General features: G+C 36.5%; 1 protein-coding gene across 5 annotated transcripts in view; it reads right to left on the bottom strand.

Annotated features, from left to right (window-relative positions):
• Positions 1-432: 432 nt before the first annotated feature.
• CHEK1 (checkpoint kinase 1) overlaps positions 433-13,204 on the bottom strand; it is a 32,955-nt gene continuing 20,183 nt past the window's right edge. For all 5 annotated transcript variants that reach the window (XM_047823939.1, XM_047823938.1, XM_047823942.1 and 2 more), the window contains 6 exons: positions 10,390-10,485; positions 6,601-6,709; positions 6,234-6,411; positions 5,833-5,964; positions 2,798-2,899; positions 433-1,308 (listed from right to left, as the gene is read on the bottom strand). In XM_047823939.1, coding sequence (XP_047679895.1) covers positions 1,213-1,308; positions 2,798-2,899; positions 5,833-5,964; positions 6,234-6,411; positions 6,601-6,709; positions 10,390-10,485 — 713 coding nt within the window. In that variant the 3' untranslated portion in view covers positions 433-1,212. The remainder of the gene's footprint in view (positions 1,309-2,797; positions 2,900-5,832; positions 5,965-6,233; positions 6,412-6,600; positions 6,710-10,389; positions 10,486-13,204) is intronic.

The raw sequence follows: 13,204 nt of genomic DNA, 5'->3' as shown, positions 1-13,204 counted from the left end.
GGGAAGAGGTCAAAACCTGAGATAACTTTGTTTTTGAGAGTTACTAATGACAAGTTCTCAAGAAGAAAATTCCTTTCATGTTTGAGATTTTACTGGCTCAATTCGTCAGAGCCACCTATTGGTTCAAATTTATTTCTCCTATGAGTATACTGCAGCAACACAATTTACCAGTATACACTAATAATGATAAAACTCTAACCATAAAACTTCATGTTCTTAGCAGACTAAGATGATTAATTTTATAAATTACCAAGAAAAAGGAATACAGGCCCCAACCTAATACATTCAAAAATTAATATAAATTTTATCAGAAAAACAAAGTCTTAGTAAATCTAGCAGATCTATTTCTGTCACAGCTTCTTTCTTTCTCCCTCCTCTATTATTCCCTACCACCTAGAAGCTTGGTCACCAATAAGTCCACAGAGTTAGCTCTTCATTTTCAAAATAAAATTTATTTCTTTAATAAAGAATTAAAATATGGCTGTGAAAGTAGAAAATAATATAGAAAAATATTTAAAATGTGCAATAGTAATTTTAGAGTAAAGGTAGTTAAGCATTAGAGTTTATGCTCAACTTCTACTTGAAAGACCAACCAGTATTATATATATTATTAACCACACTGGAAAAAAACATACCTACTTGCAATTTTAATTAACAGTTATAATTCAAAAACAGATTTATATACTTGGTCATGCCCTTGTGAAAATAGAAGTACAAATCTTGAGGATACATTTTTTGAAGTTGGCTTCACTTTATAGGCTGATAAATCTACTGTCCAAAAGTTACAGGGATTGCTTTTATTACTAATCCATCCATATAACTAAATCAACATGAAGGAAACATGTACTTTTTGGATGAAACCAAATGTTTTGTTAACAATGTGGCAAGAATATCATCTTTCATTACATTGGTATAAAAGCTGGTAAGCTCATGTATTCCCAAAGTATGGTTTCCATCACATGTAGACACTAAACACAAGATGAAGAAATATCTAATGAATTCTATCCATTCGTTCCCCAAATCTTTAGTTACAGTGAAGATACAGGTATTGTTTGTATGCAGGACATACAAAAAGAATTGGAAAATGTTTGGCTAGAGGGAAGACAACTCTTCAGGGACTAATGTTTGCAGTTTGCAGAATAGGATAATCTTCTCTAGGAAGAATAATGTCAACATAGCAGCACTATATTCACCAGGAATCCAATGGATCTCTCATGTGGCAGGAAGCCAAACCTTCTGGCTACTCACAACATCACTCAGTTTCCCTTTAATCTTCAGGAAGTGTCTCTTGAATTCCAATCCGTCACCCTATATTAGGAATAATATCCAAAAAAAAAAAAAAAAAAGTCAAAAAAAAAGAGACTGCCATAAAATCAAACTTTCTTTAGTGGTAACTAAAGGCAAATATCCTTAGGTACGTCCAGCTACAATTCCCTTCAGGTCTTCTTATGAAGACCAAATATTCTCGAAGAAATGGCTACATAAATAATTCCAACTTGATTTTGGGCCCATCACTGTTCCCACTACACTGGGCTCAGAGAGCAGAAACAATGGCAGCTTGTCTGTTTCAAGCATTGGTAACTCTGGACCTAAGTCACTGTTTTCCATAGGCACTGGGGGTTTGTAAACTAAAATTAAGCTACACAACTACACTGAAATCTTGCCAAAATACTGTGGCAACAAAGCCAGTCGTTCAGTCATGAGAAAGATTTCACTACAGTAGGATCTTAATAATTTAATTCCATACTAAGCATCTAACAGCAAAGCTCCAATTTCAGAATGTGACCTATTTCTCCAACCTCCTTAGAGCCATGTACAACCTCTCAGGAAATAGAGAAAATGCTATTTTGGTCTTCTATCAGAATGAGTAATCTCTAAAGAAATAACCAGAAATGTGAACAAAACTCTATGTACATGAACATTAATCACAGACTTACTTATGACAGATAAAGATTCATTAATGATATTGTACATTTTGACAAACATATAATTGTAATTAAACAGATGCATTTGGATTAAATAAGAAAACGTTTAGAATGCTTTTTTTTTTGAAGTTTATTTATTTTGAGACAGAGAGAGAGAGAGAGAGAGAGAACATAAACAGGGGAGGGACAGAGACAGAAGGAGAGAGAGAATCACAAGCAGGCACTGAGCTGTCAGAACAGAATCCAATACGGGGCTCAAACTCCTGAAGGGTGAGATCATGACTGAGCTGAAATCAAGAGCCAGACACTCAACCAACTGAGCCAACCCAGGTGCCCCAAAGCTTAGAATGCTCTAAAATAATCAGGGTAATTACTGGTGGGTAGCATAATTTAGGATTATTTTTATTTCATTTTTACTTATTTACATTTTCTACAAAAAAGACTTTGTTTTAGAAGAATGACAAGAATGAATGCTCATAACATTGAATGAGAAGAAGCAAGTTACCATATTTTACACATGCCATGTAAATACAAATAAATGGCATTAAAAAAAATCTCTACATAAGAGTATTTGCATATAGTACATACTAAAGAAGTAGTAAGACTACTATAATATAGTAAAAAATAAGTCTCTGTTCTCTCTGGATGACAAGATTAAACTTGATTTTTATTTTCTCCTCTATATGTTTTCATATTTTTTAGGTTTCTACAACGAACACGTAATACTTCTCTAACAAAAGCAAAACAAAGTTTTTTTAAAAAATGTGCTATTCTAGGGGCACGTGGGTGGCTCAGTTGATTAAGCATCTGACTCTTGATTTTAGTTCAGCACACTCTGTCTCTCAAAAAAAAAAAAGTCCTGTTCTACATACCTTAGATAGCCGAAAGTCAACCAAGATCTTCTCATCCATTTCTACCAAATTCACTTTGAAAATCAGTTTATTGTTTCTCCTATCAGTTGTTGATACAGTAACCTAAGGCAATAAAAATCAGGTTAGTCCAAATTACAAAAATATCTATAATAATTCTCACTTCAAGGAATGACTATAAAAAACACACTGGTGTACCACAATTATGCAAAACTAGAACAACACATCATGTTCTGGAAAAATACAAAACACATACATTGCTGCTGGGAATGTAAATGGTGCAGCTGCTTTGGTAAACCACTTGGCAGCTCCTCAAAAAGTCAAACGTAGAGTTACTCTATGCTTTAGCAATTCTATTAGCAGGTATAGAGCTAAGAAATTGAAAACATATTGTTATGGGTGCAATTGTGTCCTCTCAAAATGTGTATGTTGAAGCCCTAACTCTCTACAATACGATTGTATTTGAAGACTGGGCCTTTAAAAAGGTAATTAAGTTAAAAATGAGACCATTAGGTGGGCCCTAATCCAATATGACTGGTGTCTTTGTAAGAAAAAAGAGTTAGCATACATAGATACCAGGCATGCATGCACACAGAGGAAAGACCATCTGAAAGCCAAGAAGAGAAGCCTCCAAGGAAACCAACCCTGCTGGCACCTTGATCTTGGACTCCGGTCTCTGGAATCATGAGAAAACAAATTTCTGTTGTTTAAGCACCCAGTCTCTGCTGTTTTGTTATGACAGCCCTGGCAAACTAAAACACATGTAAATTCATATAAAAACTTGTATAAGGGGCGCCTGGGTGGCTCAGTTAGTTAAGTGTCCAACCTGGGCCCAGGTCATGATCTCACAGATCATGAGTTCGAGCCCCACGTCAGGCTCTGTACCAACAGCTCGGAGCCTGCAGCCTGCTTCAGAGTCTGTGTCTCCCTCTCTCTGCCCCTCCCCAGCTCGTGCTCTGTCTCTGTTCTCTCAAAAATAAATAAACATTACAAAAAAAATTTTTTTTAACGTATGTAGCAGCATTATTCATATAATAGCCTATATGTCCATCAACAGGAAAATGGACAAATAAAATGTAGTCTTCTATCCACATAATGGAATATTATTTGCCCATAAAAAGGAATGAAGTAGTAATGAATGTAAACAACACAGATTATCCCTGAAAACATGCTAAGTAAAATAACACAGACACAAAGAGCCATTTATATGACATTATATGACTCCACTTATATGAACCATCCAGAATAGGCAGTCCACAAAGACAGAAAGGAAATCAGTGGCTGCCAGGGAATGAAGGGAGGGAAGAATGAGGAGTGACCAGTAATTGGTATAAAGTTTATTTTGGGGGCAATGGAATGTTCTGGAATTGAGTGATGATAATAACACAATCTTGTGAATACACCAAAACCACAAAATTGTACACTTTAAAATGGTTAAAGTGATGATTTTTATGTTATGTGAGTTTTATCTCAATAAATCTACCTGACCAAAAAAAAGTAAGTTACCCCACACAAGGGAGAGGAAAATCAGACTGGCCTCAGATTTCTGCATAGTAACAATTTCCCTTAGTTTTTAATTTTGAAAGCTTACAAATCTACAAAACAACTGAAAGAGTCTACAATAAATAACCATATATCCTTCATTGATTTTATCAACCTAGATAAGTATATGTTTACTTGTCTTTTTTGTGTGTGTTTTTTTAAGTTTTTCAACCAAGCTATAGAAGACATACACTTCACTTCAACATATTTCTCCTATGAACACATTCGCCTACAAACCACGATATTATGATAACACCCAAGAAAGTTGACACCGATACAAAAATAATATCTAATATAAAAACCATATTAAATTTCTCCAATCATCCCAATAACACTCTTTAAAGCTTTTTTTTCCCCTTTAAATCCATGATCTAGTGAAAGATCATGCATTACATTATTTATCAGGCTTTTTTTTTTTTTTTTAACATTTATTTATTTTTGAGACAGAGAGAGACAGAGCATGAATGGGGGGAGGGCCAGAGAGAGAGGGAGACACAGAATCAGAAGCAGGCTCCAGGCTCCAAGCTGTCAGCACAGAGCCCGACGCGGGGCTCGAACTCGTGAACCACGAGATCATGACCTGAGCTGAAGTCGGACGCTTAACCGACTGAGCCACCCAGGCACCCCTATCAGGCTTCTTTAATACATAATATTCCCCTCATGTTGTTTTTCATGACATTAAAGTTTTTGAAAAACCTAAAGACAGATTAGAATTTCAATGATACAGGGGCTCCTGGGTAGCTCAGTCAGTTAAGTGTCTGATCTTGGTTCGGGAGTTCAAGCCCTGCATAGGGCTGTGCTGACAGCTCAGAGTCTGGAGCCTGCTTCAAGTTCTATCTCCCTCTTTCTCTCTGTCCCTCCCCTGCTCACACTCTGTGTCTCTTAAAAATAAATAAACATTAAAAAAAATAAAAAAATAAAGAATTTCAATGATACAAATATGCCATAACATAAACAACAAAAACTGGTAGGTGGGAGCAGGGGAGGTGGAAGAAATATGGGATTATTAATGTATTCATCTTTCATAGAAGGGAATCTTTGTTACTGTTACAATTTAAGTATATGTAGTTTTTAAGAAAATAATGACTTGAGTCAGTATTTTTTTTAATTTTTTTTTTTTTCAACGTTTATTTATTTTTGGGACAGAGAGAGACAGAGCATGAACAGGGGAGGGGCAGAGAGAGAGGGAGACACAGAATCGGAAACAGGCTCCAGGCTCTGAGCCATCAGCCCAGAGCCCGACGCGGGGCTCGAACTCCCGGACCGCGAGATCGTGACCTGGCTGAAGTCGGACGCTTAACCGACTGCGCCACCCAGGCGCCCCTTGAGTCAGTATTTTTAATAACCTCAGAGAAGACTTTCAATATTATTTAAGGTAAACAACATTTTACTTAAATCCTTTGAATTTCAATTGTTTCTTTTTTGAAAATATACTGATAATGATCTTTTTTACTCAAATATTTACATTTTTCTTTAGGAAAATCAATGAAACATACCTGATTCATACAGCTCTTTTTCCATTGATAGCCCAGTTTCTCACAAGTCTCTTTCAGGCATTGGTAAGATTTGTCTGCATCCAATTTGGTAAAAAACCGTGTCATTCTTTTAACCAAGCGCTGCCAAGGGTTCTACATGTCAAACAGAGGAGACCTGAATAAATCTGGTATCACCAAAAGCAGTCATATCACAACTAATTGGTCTGAAAATTCTCTTCTGTGACTTAAGATTCTTATACATCAAAGTATCTTCTAATTCTTCCTTCCTTTGCAAAAAAAAAAAAATCTGTATATGTTAAAGTGTTAATACAACATTTCTAAGATTTATACATTAAAAAAAAGGCTTTATGACAAAAAACTAGAGGGTTTTCATTATTATTTGAAAAACTAAATTCCCTTACCTGTGAGGATCCTGGGGTGCCAAGTAACTGACTATTCAGGAGCATATGATCAGGACATGTGGGCTGGGAAAAACTGATCCCTTGTACCAGTTTATCAATATATGAAGGACTGGTGTCCCATAAGGAAAGACCTGTCCGTGGTTCTGGTTGGGAACTGGAGTACTTCACATTTTCTTCACTGAGGCATTGAAATATGGGGAAAATATATATTTTTAGATAAAATCAATCTGGCCTTTCTTATATCACATTACCATTCTCACACTAATAAACATTACATTCACTATTAAGAAAAAATATATATATATGCATTACTTCTTATGGGAGTACTACATTCAACAACTATTTGATCTTTGCTGATTTATCTTACCTAGAAGCACTGTTCACTGGAGAGAAGTCCAAATTGGATTGAATGTGCTTAGAAAATCCACTAGGAGACTCTGATATACCACCTGAAGTGACTCGGGGCCTCTTTGCCCCTAAAAAACAGAAAACATAAATACAAATATTTTCAAGTCTCCTAAGCAATGTTCTTCAACTAACCCCACTGGAAAATTCAAGAAGTAAAACCACATCTAAATCCATGTATTTAAAGCAAAATAGTTATATAAGACAAATAGTGGCTCTTTGTACATGATTACAAAAGAAATATGATCATTATAAACTTATGATGACTCACTTATCAAATTACACATTTCACAAATCCTGACCTGTAAGCATGTTCCAAGTATGGGGTTAAGGCCACAATTTTAATGGTACCATTTATGGTAAAAGAACAGTGTTCTACGAAGACAAAGAGACCTAGCTAAAAAACCAGAACTTTTAAAAATAGAAAACAATTTATGACAGTGGTGATAAATATTATGAATCTGCTCTATCCAACATTGTTTGCTCCCTGGAAAAGCTTTACCAAGAATAATCATTATACAGAAAATGATGCCACTATAAATTCATTGGTTACTACCATCAGCTGAATCTTCAACACTGTGTTTCTCTAGTTACACAATGATCTCTTCAAAACTTCTATACTCTTTCTACACAATGATCTCTTCAAAACTTCTATACTCTTGTCAAATTCCCATAACGACCCACCCCCACCACCTCACTGCTTTGCATTCGATACCATCTCCAACTGCACAAAGAAAATAAGTCATTAGAAACTCCCTCAATTTGCCACTACTAAATCTGTCAATTTACTTGCACTGCTACCCATCCTTCCCTCTTCCATGCTCCCATAAAATGTTCATCTCTGTACTTGTACGTGAGCCTATGCCCTCCTATCTCAGGGGGTCTTGATTCTCCTTCATTCCTTCTCTCTTGACCTTCAGCCTCCTCCTCTCAACTGGAACGGTCCCAAAATCATTTAAACACATACACATTTAGCTGAACATTTTATTTACTAATTCATTCAAATATTTTATTTTATTAAGCCTACTATACATCAGGCAGTAAGAGGAAAGAAACAGCATGCTGGTATGCTGATGAGAAAGCACTAGAGAGGGAAAAATTAATGATGCAGGAGGAAGACAAAAGAATTGTCTCTGAATAGGCAAAAGAGAAATGGGCCTAGTGCATAAGAGAGAGAGCTAGTATATATCTGGAGCAGACAATTTATTCATAGCAACAAAGGAGAAAGCAGAATATATGAGCACAGAGGCAGCTGGTTAGGTGGCTGGAGATGGTGATGGGAGCTTATGGAAGTTGCCTTATGATTGTTTCTATTTCCCAGTGAAATAGGAAGTGAGAGTGAGGATGGGGAAGGAGGTGCTAGAAGTTGAGAAACAAAAAAAAAAAGGTATACAAATGTGACTTAGAAGACTGAGGTTGTGAAAGAAGTAGGGAAATGCATTATAATTGCCTGGCAGAATTAAGGGCTCACTTGAGATCAGTGATCCTGAATTTAAAGTGAACATTGTTGTGTATTTTGGTCCAGGTGCAATCAGCTGTGCAGGTGTAAGTATAGAGCAGGTAGAAAACTGGATTAAAATTGGATTAGGTTTTGTCCAATAAGCATGATGAAGAGAGAATAGGGCAGGACCGCTGAAGCTGAAAGTAAAGAAGTCATTACAATGACTGACCTTGGGATTTAAAGTAGTGACGATGGAACTGAGGACCTAGGGAGGGGACAGGTAAGAGATAGTGAAAAGGAAGTAGAATTAATGGACTTCAAGTCTAGGTAGGGTCAAAGGATTGTTGAAGTCAGGGTACTAGAGGAGGAAGCCAGAAAAAAAATATGCCAGTAGTCAAAGCAGGATGTCTGAAGAGAAGATCACTAGAGAGAAGGTAAAGGAAGTATGAAATCAGGATACTCGAAGGGTCATCCAAATGAATATTTAAATCACCAAGAGCCATGACAGAGTGTACAAGAGTCACGTTAGAGAGAGTGACAATGTGGCAGGAGTTTTAAATGGGGGTTCAGAAACTGATTGTCACAAGGAGGGAACATTAGGAAGTAGTCTGATAATATGAGATTCAAAATGAAGAGGGGAGAAATATGAGAAAAAGGGAGAAAGCAGAAATGAAGGACAAAAAGGATGCTTGCCCCACTCCCAGATTCAAGGGTAGGAGTGTGTGGGAAAGAAAACATCACCACTTGAGGGGAAGCTGTGTTCTCAGGAGAGAGCTTGAGTTCAATTAAAACAAAGGGAAAAGGGAAAAGACACATTCAGAGAAGAGTTAAAAACTCCTCACTTATCTTTAGCCATTCTTTCCTCCCATTCACAGCCAGTCTTCTTGAATGAGCTGTCTACACTCTGCTTCATTATCTCTCTTTTAGACTATAATCATTGCACTATCAAGTAAAATTACTCCTAGCCTTTCACCAAACCTGTTCCTGCCATGATCATGAATAACTACTGGGCAAATTTTCAGGCTTCATGTTATTAATTCACTTAACAGTGTTTGCTACTATCACACATTTTCTTCTGTTGGCCTCACTTTTTTCATATTCTCCAGGTGTTCCTCCCATCTCTTTGGCTACTTTTCTGTGTCCCTGGCCTCTACTTACCACTTAAATGTTGACATTCCTTAAGATTTCATATACTTAATTTCATCTACCAGTTTAAATTATCATCTATTTGCAGAAAACAACTAAATAGTGACATCTCAAGCCTGGTCCTGTCTCCTGAGTTACACACACACACACACACACACACACACACACACACACACTTATTAGACAGTTTTATTTCTCAAAATCAACATGTCCAAAGCCAAATAAAATTTCTCCCCAATTCTGTTTTTCCTAAGTTATATCCCAGTAAATGGCATCACCATTTTCTGAGTTTGTCACCCCAGAAGAGTCACCCCGGATTCCTAATTCTCTTTCATTTTCTACATATAAACAATTACCAGTCCTATCAATTCTAGTTTGTAAGTTTCTTTGGCATCTACCTCTTCCTTCCAAATCCATTGCTACTAACCCAATCCAAGGTACCATCTTCTCACATCTAGGATAAAAAATTTCAAAAACAATGGAAAAAAAAAAAAAAGTAGGCAGAAGGACCTTTTAAAACCAAATATACGATCGTGTCATTTCCTTGCTTCCTCAATGGCCTTAAGTTAAAGCCCAAAATCCTCAACATGGTTTACAAGGTCCTCCTTCACACTTCAGTCACTTTCTACTTCATTTCAAACCTCTCTCCCTCTCCCCCTTCTCTATTCACTCATTTAGTCAACAAACATTTACTGAGAGCCTACAATGTACCACACATCAAGCTAACGACTAATGACTTAAAATGACAAGCCAGACATGGTCCATGCCATACTGGTCTTCTTTCAAGTTCCTCAAATGTATCACCTGCCAAACTCTAAGACTCTCTAAATGTTGCTTTCTCTGTTCAGAATCTGCCACTCATCTTGCTAGTACTCATCTGGCTAGGTCCCTTTTAATCTTCGGTTCTTAGATTTAATGTGATTTCCTCAGGAAGACAAGTCTTCTAAGTCACTTAAGACTGGGTCAAACACTTAGCTATAGTACTCTGCTTTTCCACTTTATTAACAAACTTAAAATTATTTTTTGTATTTCTGTTTTTCCTACTACACATTATAACCTACATAAGGACAGAGACCATAGGTATCCTGTATTGTTGATTTGTGATACTGAATGCAAGTGCCTTTTCTTTCACAGAAAAAAATACTTGTATTTTAATGATATTACCTTTCTTGAGAGGTTTATTGTACCATCTATCTTTTTTGATGTCTGGAATGGTAATCCTTACTGATGGATTCTCAACTAGGATTTTATGCAGCAAAGCTAAAAATAAAATATTAAGACAACATTTACAAAAGAGACATGCAAATTAGAAACTTGTACTGTGGAATATATTCTCTATTGATCTCCTTATATCCAAATATTATTTCCAGGGAGGAGAAAGAATAAAGCTACTTAATTATTGCTTTAATTTCATGCATTTGCTCTTTGCTACTGTCTGTATCTGAGAACGCCATTCCCAGATCTGATGCTCAGTTGTCTGCAAACAAGTAAAGCAAGAACCAGGTGGAAATGTTTCTCCCCACTTGACAACATTAACAAAAAGATTTAAAAATCCTCATCCATTTTCAACACCAAACTCCAGTGTGCCAATATGTCAAGTTACATCCTCATTCACACAGTTTTATAAAGAAAAATTACTTTCTAGTAACTTTTTAAGAGATAGTAATATAAGTAACTGTCATCCTAAAGTACCTTAATTATTTTGACAAAGAACTCATACATCTCCCAAAAACCAAAATTATTTTCTTTTTTTTATTCAGGTTTTTTTGTTTATTTGAGAGACACAGAGACAACATGAGCAGGTAAGGGGCAGAGAGAGAGGGAGAGAGAATCCCAAGCAGACTCTGCACTGTCAGTGCAGAGCCCAATGCAGGGTTTGAACTCATGAACTGTGAGATCATGACCTGAGTCGAAACCAAGTGTCTGCCGCTTAACCGACTGAGCCACCTAGGCACCCCCAAAATTATTTTTTTTTCAATATATGAAGTTTATTGTCAAATTGGTTTCCATACAACACCCAGTGCTCATCCCAAAAGGTGCCCTCCTCAATACCCATCACCCAACCTCCCCTCCCTCCCACCTCCCATCAACCCTCAGTTTGTTCTCAGTTTTTATGCTCTTATGCTTTTGTTCTCTCCCACTCTAACCTCCTCCAAAATTATTTTCTAATGGACCAAAGACTTAAATGAAAAACTGAAGGTATAAAAACACAAATGAGGGGTGTCCCCCTGGCTGGCTCAGTCAGTAAAGCATGCAATTCCTGATCTCAGAATTATGAGTTCAAGCCCCACACTGGGCATGGAACCTACATAAAAAATAAACTAAGGGGTGCCTGAGTTGCTCAGTTGGTTAAATGTTCAACTTTTGGTTTCGGCTCAGGTAGTGATCTCATAGTTTTGAGTTCCAGCCCCACTGTGGGCTCTGTGCTGACAGCTCAGAGCCTGAAGCCTGCTTCAGATTCTGTGTCTCCCTCTCTCTCTCTCCCCTTCCCCCATTCGCACTCTCTCTCAAAATAAACATTAAAAAAAACCACACACACATATGAAAACACAGGAATTTTCTTCTAAAGTTAGGGGTGGGGAAGACCTTGCCAAACATAACAATACAGTCAGAAAACCACAAAGGACAAAATAATAGATTTGAATAAATAAAAATATAAAACTTCTGCACATGAAAATAGCATAAAAAAATAAAAATGCATGGCAAATTGTGAAAAATATTTGTAACAAATGCAAAGATCTAATGACATTAATGTTTTAAAAAATTCAAAGTAATAAGAAAACCTCCCTGCCAAAAAGTGAGTAAAATAAACCATCCACAAAAACAGGCAAAAAGCTAATAATCAAATATTTTTAAAAATATATAAACCAATGAGACTGTGGTAAAATGGTACAAACTTTCTGAAAAGTAATTTGGCAAAGTAAACCATAATAATTTAAAACTGCATACATCCTAGGGGCACCAAAGTGGCTTAGTCAGTTAAACGACTGACTCTTGATTTCAGCTCAGGTCATGATCTCATGGTTAGCCTCACACCAGGCTCTATGCTGATGGTGCAAACCCTGCTGGGATTCTCTCTCTCCCTCTCTCTGCCCCTTCTCACAAACATGTGTTCACTCTCTCTCTCTCTCTCAAAATAAATATTTAAAAAAAAAAGAACAAAAAACCTGTATTCATCCTTGATATTTCTGGATTTGCTTTTTAATTAAATGATTTACAGTATGTGCATTACAGGGATGATCACTGGATCTCTTTCATAAGTAAAAATTTTTTTTAAATATAAGTCTTTGAAACAGTGAATTGGATGCATATAGTAAGACATATCCACATAGCAAAATACCATCACAGCTTTCATTTATAAATAATGAGACAGACCTACAACTATAGTCATGGAAAAATGTACTTGACTATAGCATTAAGACAAAAAAAAACAGGTTATAAAATAGCATGTGTAGTATGATCTTATTTTTTGTAAAAACACACACATTTATATACATATACAAAAAACATATACTTGCTATTTATTTTTACAACAGTGTAGAACTATATATCGAAACATTAATAGAAACTATTAACGAGTGCTCAGTGCTGGGATTATAGGGTTTTAAAAAATTGTTATTTTCTAATCTATCTGCAGGATCACAGACTATTTATGTGATTATTTAAAAGTTAAAAAGAGGGGCGCCTGGGTGGCGCAGTCGGTTAAGCGTCCGACTTCAGCCAGGTCACGATCTCGCGGTCCGGAGTTCGAGCCCCGCGTCGGGCTCTGGGCTGATGGCTCAGAGCCTGGAGCCTGTTTCCGATTCTGTGTCTCCCTCTCTCTCTGCCCCTCCCCCGTTCATGCTCTGTCTCTCTCTGTCCCAAAAATAAATAAACGTTGAAAAAAAAAAAAAAGTTAAAAAGAAAAAATTTATAAGAAAAAAATTCAAACAGCACTAGTCTTCATTATCCAAGAAATCAGTGTTTTCAATCAACATAA

This window comes from Prionailurus viverrinus, chromosome D1 (genome assembly GCF_022837055.1).
Source record: "Prionailurus viverrinus isolate Anna chromosome D1, UM_Priviv_1.0, whole genome shotgun sequence".
Classification (NCBI taxonomy): domain Eukaryota; kingdom Metazoa; phylum Chordata; class Mammalia; order Carnivora; family Felidae; genus Prionailurus; species Prionailurus viverrinus.
This window is presented reverse-complemented; position numbering and strand designations above follow the sequence as displayed.